Below are 15,994 nucleotides of genomic sequence, written 5' to 3'. Positions count from 1 at the left end.
AATAGCAGAATTTCTGAAATTCTCCAAAGCACATGTTTGGAGCGGCTGACACCCAATGAGGCTGCAGCCCTCCACGGTCCCTGTTCTCCTCCAGTCTACCCAACACATGGGTACCATTTTGGCAAAAAGGAAGTTACTAAATTCAACAAAAGAGGAAAGAGCTCATCCTTTTGTAGTTTACTAGCTCCCATGAGGATTTTTTTTTATGGTGAGTTTTTATGCCCATGACTGTTAAATAAAAGGAGAAAATAGAAGAAAGTAGGCATATCCCCACATAGCCAATGATGTCGGAATGTGACCCTCACTCAACTCCGATTTTTAAACCAAAATAATGTTATTTTTCTAGTATTTCTTCAGCAGATTTGATTATGGATACTTAAAACACGTGACTTGGGTAGGCAACTAGCAACCAAGAGTCTCCATGCTTTGCTGGCCAGGAACCTGAAATGGGAGAGAATGGGCTGACCAGCCCAAGGACATCCGGCAGGAGTAAGTGGAACCCACAATCCCGGAGAACTGATAGCAGTACCACACTCGACTGACTGCCTACCATGAATCAGGCATGAAGATGAGATCCTTCCATGTAAGATTCAACCACCCCAGCTGTCCCTTGAAGAATCTCCTCTGTGTGGCAGACAGAGAGCTGCACCACCCAGAGCCCCCTTCTGTGAAGTGGGTCACCCCCACTGCTAGGAGAGGTGCAGCCCCTCCAGGGACCACCTCAGCTGCAGGGAGCCTCCTTCGGCCTTTCCAGGGCAGCCCACGCTTCACGGTATAAAAGCCTCAGCCATTTCAGAGGGGGTTTTGGGGGAGAATGGATACATGTATATGTATAGCTGAGTCCCTTTGCTTTTCACCTGAAACTATCACAACATTTTTAGTTGGCTAGACCGTAATACAAAATGCTTCTGGTGTTAAAAAAAAATTAATAAAAAAGTCTCAGTCATTTCAGCTGAACATCGGACAAGTCGGAGGGGTCATTTTAGTCCCCAAACTCCATGGACTTGGCCAAAGCTTTGGTAAGGCAGCATCACAAGTTTTCTCCCTCTGCCCAACACGGCTTCCTTCTCTCTCCCGACAGGCACTGACCCCTACATGTATCTTGCGTTCTAAACACTGCCACAGAGGCTGTTTCCCGGAGAAGCCCACCTGGGCAGCACTTCTTTTCATTATATAGAGCAGGAAACTCAGGCTCAGTGAGAGGAAGTCACTTGCTGACAAAAGGTTATAAAACTAGTAGAGTGGTGGCATCTGGATTTGAACCTACTAACTCTGACTCTGGAGCCCAAGCTCTTGACCACTTCTCAGAGCTGCTTCACTCAGCCTGCTGGTCCTGGAGACCGTGCAGCAGGGTGGAGGCCTGGTCGCCTGTGTCACTGCAGCTCACTGCCAGCTGGGGACACTGCCTTTGCTTCCTGAGTTAAAAAGTGCTAATAATAAACAAAAATCACATGCCCGAACCCAGAGGTGCCTCCTCTTCCCCCTCAGGTCTGAGACGTGAGACGGGGCACATGAACAGTTGAAAATGTGGAAGACGCGCCATGCGCATCCCCTGAGAACATGAGCTCAGCCAGTGGCCTGGCCCAATTTAGCCCAAGTTGGGACAGTTAAGCCAAGACATGTGGCCTGGAAAAAATGCTGAAGTGCACAGGAGGCCGAGGCAAGCAAACAAGTATGATAAATAAATGAATGAACAGCAGCACTAACAGCAGCAGCTAACAGCCACCCAAAAGACCCCACAACCCTTCTAGAGGGGAGTGGGGATGAAGGGAAACAGTGAGTCTACTTATTCCTACCAAGCGAAAGACTCCAAGTCCAGATGATGAATCTTTTTGTCAGTCTCACCTCTGGACCCTCAGCAGGATCTATTACCATCATGTAAATGTTTGGGTTTTAACTGTCTAAAAATTGTTACAGGGGTTAAAAAAAAAAAAAAGCTGGGGAAGAAAGGAAAGAAAAAGGAAGCAGAAAATCCTCATCCCCTGTTCTCAGAAAATCACTGAGGGGCACCCCTTCAATCTTTGATTTTTCCCCCAGCTTTCATCCTGCCTGGGTTGTTGTTCAGTTGCTAAGTCATGTTCGACTCTTTGCGACCCCATGGACTGCAGCATGCCAGGCTTCCCTGTCCTTCACTGTCTCCCGGAGTTTGCTCAAACTCATGTCCACTGAGTCAGTGATGGATCCTGCCTGGGAGTCTAGCCACTTACAGGGATGATAACAGATGGCAGATGGGAAGTTGCTAGAGAAACGACTGCAGATTCTCTCTCTTCTCTCTTGCTCCAACCCCGCAACCTTGTTTTATCAGCCCCTTCTGATGCAAAATCACCCTATCTTATTGCTCACCTCCTTCGTCTTGGTCCAACCATGCACTGAGGATGCAAGGTCAGAGGAAGTGAATGCTCTCCCCTGCTTTCCAGGCTGCCTGCTCATAACATCTCAGACTTAGTCTCTGATTATGAAAACTGGGTAGAGACTATCCAGCTCAAGCCCCCATTTTCTTACGGACAAGGGAGCTGTGCTCTAAGGCCGGGAGCTATGAGCCTGAGATCATGTAGTTAATTGGTGGCCACATTGAAACTAGATAGAAGCTTCCTGACACCCAGCCCTATCTTTACCCACCACCCTTGGGGCAGTAATAATCAAAATGCACATGTTTGATGCTTCTAGAGCTATTTCGCTCACAAAAAAAGCAGGGATAATGGCCCTTCCTGGGCCATTCCTGCCTGGGGAGGTTGAATCTTTCCTTCAGAAAAGGACACAATGGTGGCAGCAGCGAGGCCAGGGGTGCAAGAAGCGGGGACCAGAGTGGTTTTCCTGGCAGCTCTCCCCTTGCACCATGTCCCTGTTTGGGTGAGCACAGAGAGGCTCGGCTATTTATAGTTGGTGAAGACACTTTGGAAGATGATGGGACACTGCCTGCTCAATTCTCCTCCACATTTCTGTTCTCTGTGCTGACTTTGCAAGTGTGTGTGGAAATAGGTCTCCGTCTAGAGCCCATCCAGGGCATAATGAGCCCCATAGCCCCTGAGGCCAAAAAAAACAATGACACCCACAACCCTCATCTGCAGACCCACAGCCAGGTATCTCAGAGGGGCAAAGGGCTTTTCAGATGTCTGGAGGAGGGGGTTCTCATCATCAAGCAACTCTGAGAAGAGTCTGGGGGTGGGTGTCACCAGGAGGAAGAGTGTTCAAAGAAACAGCCCATGGGAAAAGCATTACATGAACCACATAGTACTGTGCCCATGCAGGGTGCCACTATCTGCTACCGATTCCTTGCCTGCCTCTGGCCATCACTGGCAGGAAAATCAATGTGGCTCAGTCTGGGCTATGGCTAAACCATCACTACTGCTGGATCTCACTGCAGGGAATAAAATTCATTCTTTGTGAAGGTAGAAAGATGTATAGAGAGTTATACATACAAATGAAATGAGGCCAGCAAATACTGCACAGACGTTTCTACACGATGACCAGGTGTTTCTCCAGTGTCCTGTAGGATTCTTGTGCTCCATACATCACCCGCCCTCCCTTGGGCCCCAGTCTTCCCTCTGCTTCCACTCCCTGGAGACCACTTGTTGTGCAGTCTTGAGGGTGTCCCTATTTCCCCATTCCCTCAGGGCTACCAAGCCTGATCTGCTTATCACCATATGGCAACCCCTCTCCCAATAAGGTCACCCACTGAGCTCTCTGAGCGAGGAAAAAAGATAGACTGAGAGCCTCACAAGTACCAGCCGAGGAGCTAGGTGCCCTGGGAGTGGTGGTGGAAATGGAGACTCAGGAGGTGGCTACCATGCCCAAAGTCACAGGGTAAAGAAGCAGAGGGGTGGGCTTCTGACCCTGGTGGGCCTGGCTCCAAAGCCCAGTAAGCAATGGATGAGCAGGAAGAAGGTCTGGCCTCGTTACCAGAGTTAACTACCATCCCGAAGAAGGCCTTGTCAAGGGGAGGCACTTGATACATTTCTGAAATGAATAATGACACACACATTCCTCTTATCACTGAGTTCATATCTAGCACCCATTTTTCATCTTTCCCACATAGCTGAGTTTCTCACAAGACAAGTCTACATGTGCTCGGTTGCCTATCTGTTATTTCTTCAACTCAACCCGAGTTTGTCTCTCACCCCCAACTATTGTACAGAATCAGCTTGACTGGAGTCACTAAGGGACAACTAGTGACCAAAGACCATGAGTGCCTTTCAGTCTCCCCGGCTCTCACTTTGGCAGCAGTTTTCATAGTGGGCATGGCAAACCAGTGGCAGCAGCAGCCCCAGGAACTTGCTAGAAATACAAATTCTCAGGCCTGAACCCAGATCTCCTAAATTAGAAGCTTGAGGAGCAGCAACCCGTGTTTTAACAAGCCTGCAGGTGATGGAGACGCACATTTAAGTGTGAGACCCGCTGGCCAGTAGCCAGTCCACCCTCCCTTCTCCTAGCTTCCATGGCCACACCGCCCACCCGCCCTTTCCCACAGCTCTTCATCCTTCCTCCACCCTATAAGTAACAATTTTCCCCACTGCTGTCTGTACCCTCTCCTCCTCTTCTCTGTAATCTCCTGGAGTGATTATAGCCATTCCATGCCTGTAACTACTGTCTACGAGCCAGTGACACCTACCTCTGTAATTTCTAGACAAGATCTCTCCTGAATTCTCCAAAGACATATCTTGGTCCTGACTTGTAGAGAAGAAGGGAAACATTCAAGCATCATATGCCACATCCCTAGGAATCTCTGAAAAGATGTTTAGAATACTCAAGCAATCCAAACAAAACGGTGGCCTGACCACCTGGGTGCACATTCTACATGCCTGCTTAGGGAACATTTGGGTACACTCTGGCTAGCTTTCTTTCCCTCTTTTTTAAAAAATTAAATGATTGATTAGCTTAGAGCTAATAAGAGCAAAGGTCTTTTTTTAAACGCTTTCTTTTGGTGGGCACGGGGACCACACAAGTCATACAACCATTAGACCAGCTTACTTTGGGCTAATTTGTATCCTGAGGGGCTTGAAGCAGCCTGGGGTGCCTGCATAAATCTAAAGAAAGATTAATTTCTGTGTGGGCAAGTTGGTCTCAAGAGACATCTGCCCTTCCCTAAGCACTTAGTTGATATTTGGCATATAAATGTTTACTTAATCTTTGCCTCAAGCTAAAATGTCTCAGGACTCAACAGTCACTAATCTCCTAGGGTTTCTCTGATATTCAGGGCTCCCTCTTCATTATGAGGAAAAAATGTACAATTCCACGGTCCCTCACACCTGATCCCTGTTCCAGGAGACTCCACATAGCCTTCAGCCTTTCATGGAAAAGGTATCTGGTGTGTTTAAGACCTAAAGGAATAGACCATTTCCAAGAAGCACAGGTCTGGGAAACCACTAGGCCTCATGCCCACAGCCTGGTGTCCAAGACCCGACTGCCAGTCTTCTCACTGAGATTCCTCCTCTGACACAGGCTTCCACATCTGAAGCCAGGGGACAGTGCCTTCTGTGGTGTTTGAGCCACAGTAACCAACTCCATCCACCTAAAACCTCTTGACTTAATGGCCTGCTACCACTCTGACTACTGAAACTTCCTCATGACTGACTGTCATCAACTCCCAGAATGCACTGATATCCACCTGGGAGGATACTGGCTTTGAGAACATCCGCCTCATCTCACTTCAGCTCTTGCCATTTTCCTGAGCCTGTGACGGCCATGTGGGTAATCCATCCCCCCCGGCTCCTTCCCCTCGTCCCTTCAGCACTCACAGCCTTCATTCACCCTCAGTCACCCACATCCAGGGCCCTCCCCTCTGTGGATATGTCCATCTTCAGATCCATTCCGCCTCTGAAGTTGTGAACACCAATCTCCTCTTTCTGACCAGCATCTCTAGTACCTCTGACCATAAACTTTCCCCACTTCCAGCTCCCACTCCATCCCTGCTCACCTCACTGATTCTTAGTTCTTTTGGCTTCACTTCCTTTCCCTCCATCCCAGAGCCCCTATCACTCAAATTCTGTCCCCCCAGCCCCCCAGCCCCTGTGCTGCCCCAGACAACCAGCATAGCTCCCTGGCAATGCAGACTAAAGGTCTTGCTCGCACTTGCCTGTTCTTTGGGAAGAAAATGAAGGGTTATTACAACTTGGGGTGTCCGTGTTTGGGAAGATTAACAAAGCTGTTCTGGTCTATCCAGCCTGTGTCTACCTCTTTCCCTCTGGGGTTTATTTCTTTTGAAGGCACACACCTGCTCTGCTGCTCAGGTTTCTGGCTCACTGCCTCCCACTGCAAGAGACTACTAGAGCTCAGGACAGTCTTCTTCTTTCCAGCTTTTCCTTGGATTTTCCTTTTTTTTTTTTCCTTTTGGTCCCTTCTCCCAAGTTCAAGATCTCTTCTCATGGGGGTTTCTGACCCTATCTTTATTAAATCGACACTACACATTATGAGATGTATAACATCACAAGTTCATTTGTGTGTATACAACACACATACAAAAAAGTTTAGGTATACTCTGTCATTTGAAATATCTTGATGATCAAATATCGAAAAAAGTAAGTAGGCTCTTTTCAGGTGTGAAGATAAATGTAGGCAGAGTGCTCTTTGGATGACTGCCTTACATGGTGGACTGGATGAGACAAGCAGACACCGTTTTCATGCTGTGAGATAATAACTGACACAGCCCCAAAGCAGAGACTTTCAAACAAAGGAGGCACTTAGGACCCAGGGGGATCTCCTATCATCATTCAATTTGTAAATTAACTCCGTTATTGATTTTTCTTGAAAAAGTCTCTTTTTTCTGTTACATTTCTACCTACATTTACTGTTTAGAAGTAAGTATGTTAATGGCATGCTGCTACTTGCTCAGATGGACTCCAAATCATGCTGGTGTCCTAGTTCCCTTAGATGAGATTCCTGAAGCCTGTGATCTGGTACACAGACATCCCTCAATCCATTTCTGTTAAGTGAAAGCATCTAAAAATGACTCCTTTCTTACTGAACTTATGTCTTCCTTTTTCTAAAAGGTGCTAGTTCCTATTTAAATAGAAGGAAATTGATCTCTTCTGGAAGCCACATTTGGTGGCGAGCTTTCTGGCAGGTAAGAAGAAGCTAAGCCCAGACACTGCAGCTGGAGTGGCAGGCAATGCTTCATGTCTCATTCTCAGTAAGAACAGAAAATGGTGATTGTGCATCCATGTGTTCACCCATCTGCCCGTCCACCCATCCCGTCAGGTAAATCCCAGCAAGGATTTGGGTTTGCACAGCAGACAATACCCCTTCTCTGGAGGACCATCAACACAAAACTACTTGACGTGAACATCCCTGAGTCAACTCATTTGGCAGAGCAAGACAAGTTCATAAACCAGTATGGGTTGGTTGTCTAATATAACTGCTTAGCAAAAAATATGAAGTGTGTGAGATACTAAGAAACAGTAAGCCTTTCTTCAATCTTCTTAAATTTTGTTATGTTGAAATCCATGGCATGCAAGGTGACCTGGAACATCAGACATGAGTGCTATGGAGCTTCTACAGGAGAGCCAAAATGAACAAAATGAAAGCACTGGCACCTCCCCCCCTTTTTCAGAACCAGGGCATTCAACAAGTGTATTAAATGAGCCACTACCATATGCTCAGCTCTGTAAAGCATGTGGAGATGACAAAACACACTCTTGATCCGCTTTAAATCTGGGGAAGGAGTCCGGGGGTGTGAACATCCCAAGTGGCAGAGCAGGGGGCCCTGCACCAGGCTCCACATGGGGTGTCAGGCATTTCGAGGAGAGAGCAACTGTGAGGGATGAGGGAAGGCTTCCAGAAGAGGGGCATGCTAACTGGGCAGCTGGGGAGCACTAATGGGTGCATGAGAGGCAGACAGGGAAGGACGGAGGCACCATCAAAAACCCAGGAGAATGTAGATCAGAGGTTCTCACAGCGTGGATGTGGGCTGGCAGCACGGCATCACCAGGGAGCTTGTTAGGGATGTCAATTCCCAGACCTCTCCTAGACGAACCACATCTGTGGGGTGGCACCCAGAAATGTGTGTGAACGAGTTCTCCAGGTGACCCTGATGTACACTCAAGTGTGAGAATCACCGAGTGGGAGCAGGCACTGTTCTCCCTCCAACTGGCTGAGCAAGGGGCCAGAGCAGGTACCAGGTCCTCCTTGTCCAGCTCTGTCACTTCCTGGGGCTGGCAGGAAGGAAACCTGGGGCTTGCTTCCCGCTCCCTCCTTTCTGCAACCCAGCGCCCTGGGGGTTTGGGAGGTTGGGGGCTGCCCATCCACTCTCTCCCAGGCTGCTCAGGCCTCACACACGATGTGAACAACATCTACACTTCCCACCAGCCTCTGTCTAAACCTCTCTCATGCATCTTCCTCAGTGGCTTGTCCTTCTGACCCACAGCTAGATGTTGCAAGAGCTAGGAGGGAGGGAAGAGCTAAGCAGAGGCAGCGGGGAAGTGGGGCCTCTGTGAGCCCAGAGGACTGGTAATTATCATTCAGGCCCACTTTCCCTGCAGGTCTAATTGATGGCTCACAAGGCCCACACCTATCTCCTAACAAGACAGTTGAGAGCAACCTTCGAAGGCACAGAAGCTACTGGAATTGCACTTCTCTTCAGATCAGATCATTAGAGAGATTGGCAGGAATATTCTGGAAATCGTTATTGACTTCATTGAAACGCCTCTGGTCCCTAGAAGGCTGCAAGAATTTGGCAGAGCGTGGCTTCTGTTCTCCTTTCACCACCACAAAGTGATGTACGACCTCTGCTGTTCCACCCTCCCTGGGTGTGGAGTGCATATTCTCTTCAGAAGCACTTAACGTTCACATAACCTTTTCCTTCTGAAGTGCGAGCCCTGGGCCAACCATGCTACTGAAGCGGCCCTTGCTCAGGTCACTGTGGCTGTCAAGTGGCCTCATGGTGCACACATGTCAGTCGGCAGAAGAGGACACAACACGTAGGAGCCTGACCAACTCAATGGTGGCCCTGGTTCCATTAGTTTCCCCCCAGGCCATCATAGGGGGCAGTTGTTTCACTGGACCTTGGGGGACACCTGCCAAATGTCATGGTTGAGCCAGCCGCTCCTCCAATGGGCTCACACACCTGAGATAATCATGTGTTATGAGTATTTTACAACGATTGAACCTTTTTTCTAAAATGTAAAGTGAGCTATTTTTGTTCCAGTTTGATACACAATCATAAATATGACAATGGAAGTGAAACTGATTTACAGCCCTAGGGCTACATACTTAGGAATTATATCCTTCCATCCTTTCAGATGTGTTCCATGATCCCCGCAATCTACAGACAGGGAGAGTGAGGGGTGAGGGGCAGTGACCTGCTGAGGCTCCCCCTCTTCCCATGACATGAGCCCGGAAGCCTGCCTGACTCCAGCACAAAGGCACCGAGGCCCCACGAGATTCTCCACGTGCAAACTTAGCTCACAAGAACAAAAATTTGGTGAGTGACCATGTGTTGACAGGTCCACATAAAGAACTCTAAGCCACTGACTTGCTCCAGTATATCACATCAACACGTAGAATATGCAAGTAACAGTAGAAAGTTCCAGGAATGAACTTGTGGAGAGAATGCAACACTCCCTTGTTCCTTGTGGTAGGCATCTCGGGTCTGGAAGGAACAATGTCCAGCTCTGATCCCATCATATCACTAATAGTCAGCAGCAAAACACATCTGAGTTTTGCCGTGCCTGTCTCAGAACTCATGCCTGAATGAAGCATGCCCCTTGCCTTTGAGGGTCTCACAGTCCACAGACAGACACTAAGACAATCTTTGCTAGACGAGGTCCTGGGGCCCACAATATGGCTGTGTAGGCAAGGGCAAAGGGAGCCTGGGAGTGTGGAGGGAGGTGCCACAGAGCAGGGAGAGGCTCAGGGATGGAGCAGCCAGTGAGAGGACCTCCAGGGGTGAAGGCAGGCAAGCCACCCCTAGCACTTCCGGTCTGAAGGGCAGCTGGCCTTGCTCTAAGGGTGCAGAGGGGAATTCCCACACGTGAGCAGGGCCAAGCTGCCAGGACCTGGATTCTCACCCGTAATCCTGAAACCCAGGCTGCGCCTCCCAGCCTCGCTCCCACGTCCACCCGAGTACAGCAGTTCAGTGTCCTTTGATTGCCCTACCCCACTCCCACCCTCGGCATCAAGAGCAGTGCAGTACCTGGTGTGGGTCAGGGGACCCACGGGCCGCTCTGGCCTCCTCGGGGGTAGCGCGCCTGGTCTGCTGAGAGAATTGGTCTTGGGTGGCCGTGGCTTTTTGGGTGGTATGGCGGGAACAGAAGGCTTCTGTAAATCCAGTTTTGGCTCTCTCTCTGGTCTTTCTTTAAGTCATTGTTTAAGGAAGCATAAGGAAGACAGACAGAACTCATGTAAGGGACAGTACTGGAGACTGTGTGCTTCTTGCTTTAAAAAAAGAAAACTCACTGATGCTGTGTGCCAAGGTGAGGATGGAAGCAAAGAGCATCATCTGTTCTTGGTCAAGTTAGAAAAAGTCTTAGAGAATCACAGGCCACTGCTCGCCTTTACTCATGCTGGTCCCTCTGCCCGAGGGTCCTCCCGGTCCCTGCCCAGCCTTGGAAAACTCCCACTCACACTTCATTGGGCCTACTCACATTTTCCCAGGCTGAAATGTTGCACCACCATGTTCCCTTCTCAACAGCTGGACCCACCCTCAGAGGCACACTTTCCTACTACTCCCTTTCCTGAGCCATGAGGGACAGCCCTTTATAAACAAGCTCCACTTGAATACTTTCTGGGTGTCTGTATGCTTGGCCCAGCCGGCAGGCTGCCAGCCCCCAAGGGCAGGGCCCACATTTGGTCACCTGTCTAGGACCTGCATGGGGCCTGGCACTGAACATGCGCCTGGTAAATGGCTGATGGGTTTGGTCAATGACCAGGGGACCTGTTGGGTGTGAGGAGGAAAAAGGCCTGTCTCCTCCCAGGTCAGCCTGGGTAGAGTGCCAGGAGCCAATAACAGGGGAACATTTCAGAAAACAACGACAGAGTCTGGATTCTCTCTGTGCACAGTTTCACCTTGCAAGGTAAACTGGGACTTCATAGGTAATCAGTTTCCGAGGGTTTGGGGCTTCATAGCTATTAGAATGAAGTTACAGCCAAAGTGGGCAGGGTTTGGTGGCAGCTTTGTGTATTCTGTCCCAGATTCACCTTGCCCTGTGCATGCTATGAAGAGCACGCACCCACATGCTTCTCTGTAAAGACAGGGCTTCAGAGATCTGCCTGTTGGGGGACCGGCAGCACTGCTGTGTCCACTCGGAAGCTGGAACCCTGAACACGTGTTACTTGCAGACACAAACTCATGTTGTTTGGGCGACGTGGACAACTGGCAAAGCTTTAAAAAGCCCGTCAGGTATCATACAGACATCACTGTGCTCAGCCCCACAAGAGTTCAGTAAGGGAGTGTGCTCCATCCTGGATTGCTAGGAACTCTCTTCCTGGTCCGCAGGGACCAGAGGAAGAAGGGCTTTGCTAAAATACAAAGGAGCGGAGATTCTATCTGCTGGGAGCGACGGGTGCTCCGGCAGCCTACAGAACGAATGGGAGAGAGGGTTCATGCCCACCTACTAGGGAGGTCGAGTCTCAAGGTGGGGCTGGTTCACCAGCTTCCCTGTTGCTTTTGACCAGAGCGTCTGCACCCTGACCCACTGCGGCCTAGAGCAAGGCATCATGAGAGGGGAAGGAAGCAGAAGTGTGTGGCCATTTGGCCAGCCAACTAGGGTGGCTGTTCACGTGTAAGCCAAGGCCATATGCTAGTCAGCATGGAACAGAGCAGGCAGTGTCCTCAACACAGAGCCTGGCGAGAAGCCCAAAACCAGCCACATGTCCGCTATGAGGACAGAGGCAGTGTTTAGCTGTCACAACATGCACACTTCTATCAAAGAGCTATTTGGATGATGCGTATTTTCATTGATCTGTGATGCAGACCTGGCCTTCACAGTGAGTTTCTACATCTCAAGTTTTAACTCTTCACTCTGAAAGAAAGATGTATAACTTCTTAAGAACTTGCAGTGTTGGTAAAACTTGTGGCACACTGATATAAAATATTACATTTTACAATAAAGCTTCCTGAGGCCACCCAGGAGCACCTCCAAATAATTGTGTGCATTAATTCAGCATTTCTCTTGTGACTTACAAATAACTGCTTTTTAAAATGGAATTTGCTCTGCCTCCTGTTAATAACCTAACACTTTCCCCAAAAAATGTGTGATCAATCAAATTTGAGACACCTAATAAAATCAGTCCTTCCACAGCATACAGATTTCTTTGGGAGGGACACTCAGGCTATAGAAGTCAAACCCAGCCATAAAACTGACTGTGTGATGCAGGTTAGGGTACTTCCTTGAAAATGATCATTTTTGACCCCCTTAAGGGGGCTGTGGGCACTGGGCTGCTTCTCCCAGTTTGGCCATGCCAATCCCATCCTCAACATTCCTGACCAGGGACATGTGTCTATAATACAGTAGCCAGAGTCAAAAGCCCAGCAATGACTGACAGCTTTCATTTGTCTGGATGGGAATTTCTCTAAGCCATACTCACTCATCAGCAGGTAATGAGCACCTGGGGCACTAAGCTAGCCAGAAAACGTGGCAGGTACATCTGGGCCCTCTGGGGACTTACACTTGGCATCCTGACTTTGGGTTGCTACTGGTGTGGGGAAGGCAGTAACTGCAAGAAGACTGGGATGAAAGAGCTCCAATGTGTTAAATGACTAGGCTGGGTGTTTTTCATTTGGTGAGAAATGCTGGCCCAAAGAAGCACCACAATCACCCTCTCTCCTATTTCCTTAGACACAGGAAACTTAAAAGCGATCAAGACAAAACCATAATCACCATATTCCAAAGAAAAAGAAAATTCTGTGGATAATCTGGAGTAGCCCTGTGACAGACAGCTCTGTCCCCTGCTGTTCTGGAAGTGCCAACGAAGACGTGATTTCATACCTTTCTCTTCTGTTCTGTTTGGAAGCGTTTCTGGTCTTTCAGGAGGTATCTTTTTAATTTCATGTTTTCTTTCAGTGGTACCTGGGCAGGGGGAGGATAACAATTATTAGCAAATGTTTTCCTATCCATTTATTAGACGCACTAGCATTTAAAATATTTATCAGGTACAGCAAAGTCAACAGATTTTTTTGCCCCCTAATCTGAGGGCTGGTGTTATCTGGCAAACACACGCTGCTTAGAAACAGAGCAGAAGCCACTTCTGGCATATGTCATTAACTCTGCCTACCTATACATCCTTAATGTACAAGAACACCACTACTATTTATTGATGTTTAAATCTGACTTCCTTCGGCATCAAAGTAGACACAGGAGACCATGTGGCCTGGGTAGGGAATATGTATAAATCAATAAACAAATCCAGACATAAGACGATCATTGTTTTATGCCACCTAATTTGGAGTGGTTTGTTATGCAGCAATGGAAAAAAGAATGCATGTTCTAGTTACCACTGAAGTTTAGTTAACTTACAATATTATATTATTGGGTTGGACAAAACGTTCATTTGGGTTTTCCTATAACATCTTATGGAAAAACTTCAATGAATCTTTTGGCCAATCCAATAGTTTCAGGTGTACAACATAGTGATTTAATATTTTTATACACTACACCCCATATAATGTTATTAAAATATTGACTATATTCCTTGGGCTGTATATTACATCCCTCTGACTTATTTTATAACTGTTGTCTGGGCCTCTTGAACATACCTTTAAGTGGTGGGATATAACGAAAAAATAGGTGGTTTTCCCTAGGTCCTTTGCATCTGAATTCCTCAAGTACCACATTTTCCCAAATGTGACAATTTACACTTCCTCTTCATGCACATGGACTGTAGCTGCTCCCTCACCTGGGGTCTTCATCATCGTCAGTGTCCTCAGGTTCATAAGAACACTTGGAAAATAGCTAAAGCATGAAACCCATCACAAGCACTCCTCTGATTTATGGACTTGTTTGAGTGAGTGACAAATCCCTTATATGACCAACCCTATAGATGGGTGCTTGGTACTAAAATCTCAATCACACGGCACAAGAAGCCAAAAGAACTTAATAAGTCCCCTAAACACACACTTTACCTAATCTCTTTAATGACTCACTACAAATTAAACACTGGATCTGATTTCTATCAGTTCTGTATGTGATTTTTTTTTATAATCAAATAACCAAACACAAGGAAATTTGATGAGAAGGAAAAGAGGAATATCTATGTCCCTGTCACAAAGCAGCATCCAAGATTATGCAGGAGGATTAAAAAAAAAAAAAAACAGTAGTAGTCATCTAGGAAGATTAAATGCCAATCATGCTTTACCCCTAGAGATCCAGTACAACCTTTGGTAGAACTGTTTTAAAAGGATAAGAATTTGCCTACCATGCTACAATCTGGTCTCCTAAGGCTGATGAAGTTCAGTACCATTCTGAGAGACACAGGAGGAATGGACAGTCCTCTTGCCATGAAGAATCCAACCCTAATGACATTCCAGGCCACCTGAGCCTGGGACCACTCAACTCACCTCCTTGGTCTCCATAACCTGTCACTCAGGTGTCTAGGGAAAAGGGTCTTCAGAAAATAGCCAATCAAGAGCCTGCTTTCATCTCAGCAAAATAAAATATTTATTCAGCCAGAACCACTAGGTGGCAAAATTAAACTGCTCAACACAAACAAGGATGGGGGCTGAGCAGGAGATGTAATTAACATCCCATTTTGGGGCTTAATCTCTATAATTCTCAACTATGCCAAAGGGAATGGGAAAGGAATGTGAGGTCAAGCTGATTTTTACCCCCAACAGGATGGGCCAGAAGAAAAAAATCACTCCTAACAAATGGGTTGAATAAACCAATCGGGAAATGTATTCATACTTTAAATGCTATGTTAGAACTATTGTAACTGTAGAATTAAAAACACCCCTGCTCTTCTTCAGTTTGAGTTAATTTTTTTAAATACCACTTAACTAGCTATTCATGGAGGAATTTCTCCCTAAACTGTGTTTCTAACCATGTTAAAGAGCAGTTCTTCTGGGAACTAGGAATGCTCATCTTTATGTATGAGATGTCAGTGTACAATGAGTTACCAAGTGTTGAACAACGTCAAGTCTTCCTATATTATTCAACCTTAACATCTGAACCACGCAGAAGGAGTGAATTAATTGGACTCTTTTCCAGATGAGAAGAGTCATGAGGGAAAGTATTGCTAGAAAAAAAAAACTTTTTTGTTGTTGGGGGCAAGTGAAGTTAAGTACAAATTTTGGTTAACCACACAGGACAGAAACTGAAAATTCAGCACTGCCATCCATGCACAGAGACGCCATGACCCATGGGAAGCAGTTCTTCCAAGGCTGACCCTCAACGGGCAGACACGGGCAAAGCACACAACCAGTTCTTCTGGCCACAAAAGTGGTTTATTTTAATTTTTTTTAAAAAAGCAAACAAAGCTGGTTGATTCCAAAACAAAGTCTTTCCGGTCATTCTCTTTGAAAGCTAGATTCTGTCACTGTTGTTGCTGTATTGGGGATACATTTTAATGATACATTTGCTTGTTTAGGAAAAACAGGAATGTATTTAAAACCTGCCTGTCCAGACCAAATCATTACTTTCCAACTTGGTCATCTGTGGCCTTTGAATCTAAAGCTCTTGATCTCTACCCAGGATGCTGTAAACATACAGAAACAGAAAGATAGTGTGTTGACAGAAGCGAGAGGTACATTACCTGCCCCTTGCTTGATCACGGGAGCCGAGGGAGGAGGTGGCTTCTTGGGTCTCTGAAAAATTAATGAAAATGATACCACATGAGATTGTTGGCAAGCCCAGCCTCTCACATAAGGACCACAGAGAGTGTTTTCTAGATGTAGCTTGGACAGTCCAGAGCAGCTCTCCAAAAAATTGAGCAATTTTCTCTCCAGGGATGTCAGGTTTTGGCACCTTTAAACAAACACTAAAATAAATCCAGTCTGCAAAACAAAGCTCTGATGGACAAATGAAATACCATTTCCCCCTTTCTAAATTTGTAACAGCCTTCTGGA

The 15,994-nt window shown here is 47.0% G+C and overlaps 1 protein-coding gene across 6 annotated transcripts in view; it reads right to left on the bottom strand.

Moving 5' to 3' along the window:
* SH3KBP1 (SH3 domain containing kinase binding protein 1) overlaps window positions 1-15,994 on the bottom strand; it is a 334,741-nt gene that overhangs the window by 38,746 nt on the left and 280,001 nt on the right. For all 6 annotated transcript variants that reach the window (XM_061136773.1, XM_061136772.1, XM_061136775.1 and 3 more), the window contains 3 exons: window positions 15,682-15,733; window positions 12,921-13,001; window positions 10,127-10,286 (listed from right to left, as the gene is read on the bottom strand). In XM_061136773.1, the coding sequence (XP_060992756.1) occupies window positions 10,127-10,286; window positions 12,921-13,001; window positions 15,682-15,733 (293 nt within the window). The remainder of the gene's footprint in view (window positions 1-10,126; window positions 10,287-12,920; window positions 13,002-15,681; window positions 15,734-15,994) is intronic.

This window comes from Dama dama, chromosome X (genome assembly GCF_033118175.1).
Source record: "Dama dama isolate Ldn47 chromosome X, ASM3311817v1, whole genome shotgun sequence".
Classification (NCBI taxonomy): Eukaryota; Metazoa; Chordata; class Mammalia; order Artiodactyla; family Cervidae; genus Dama; species Dama dama.
Note: the sequence above shows the minus strand (reverse complement) of the source record. Positions and strands in the feature narration are given on the sequence as shown.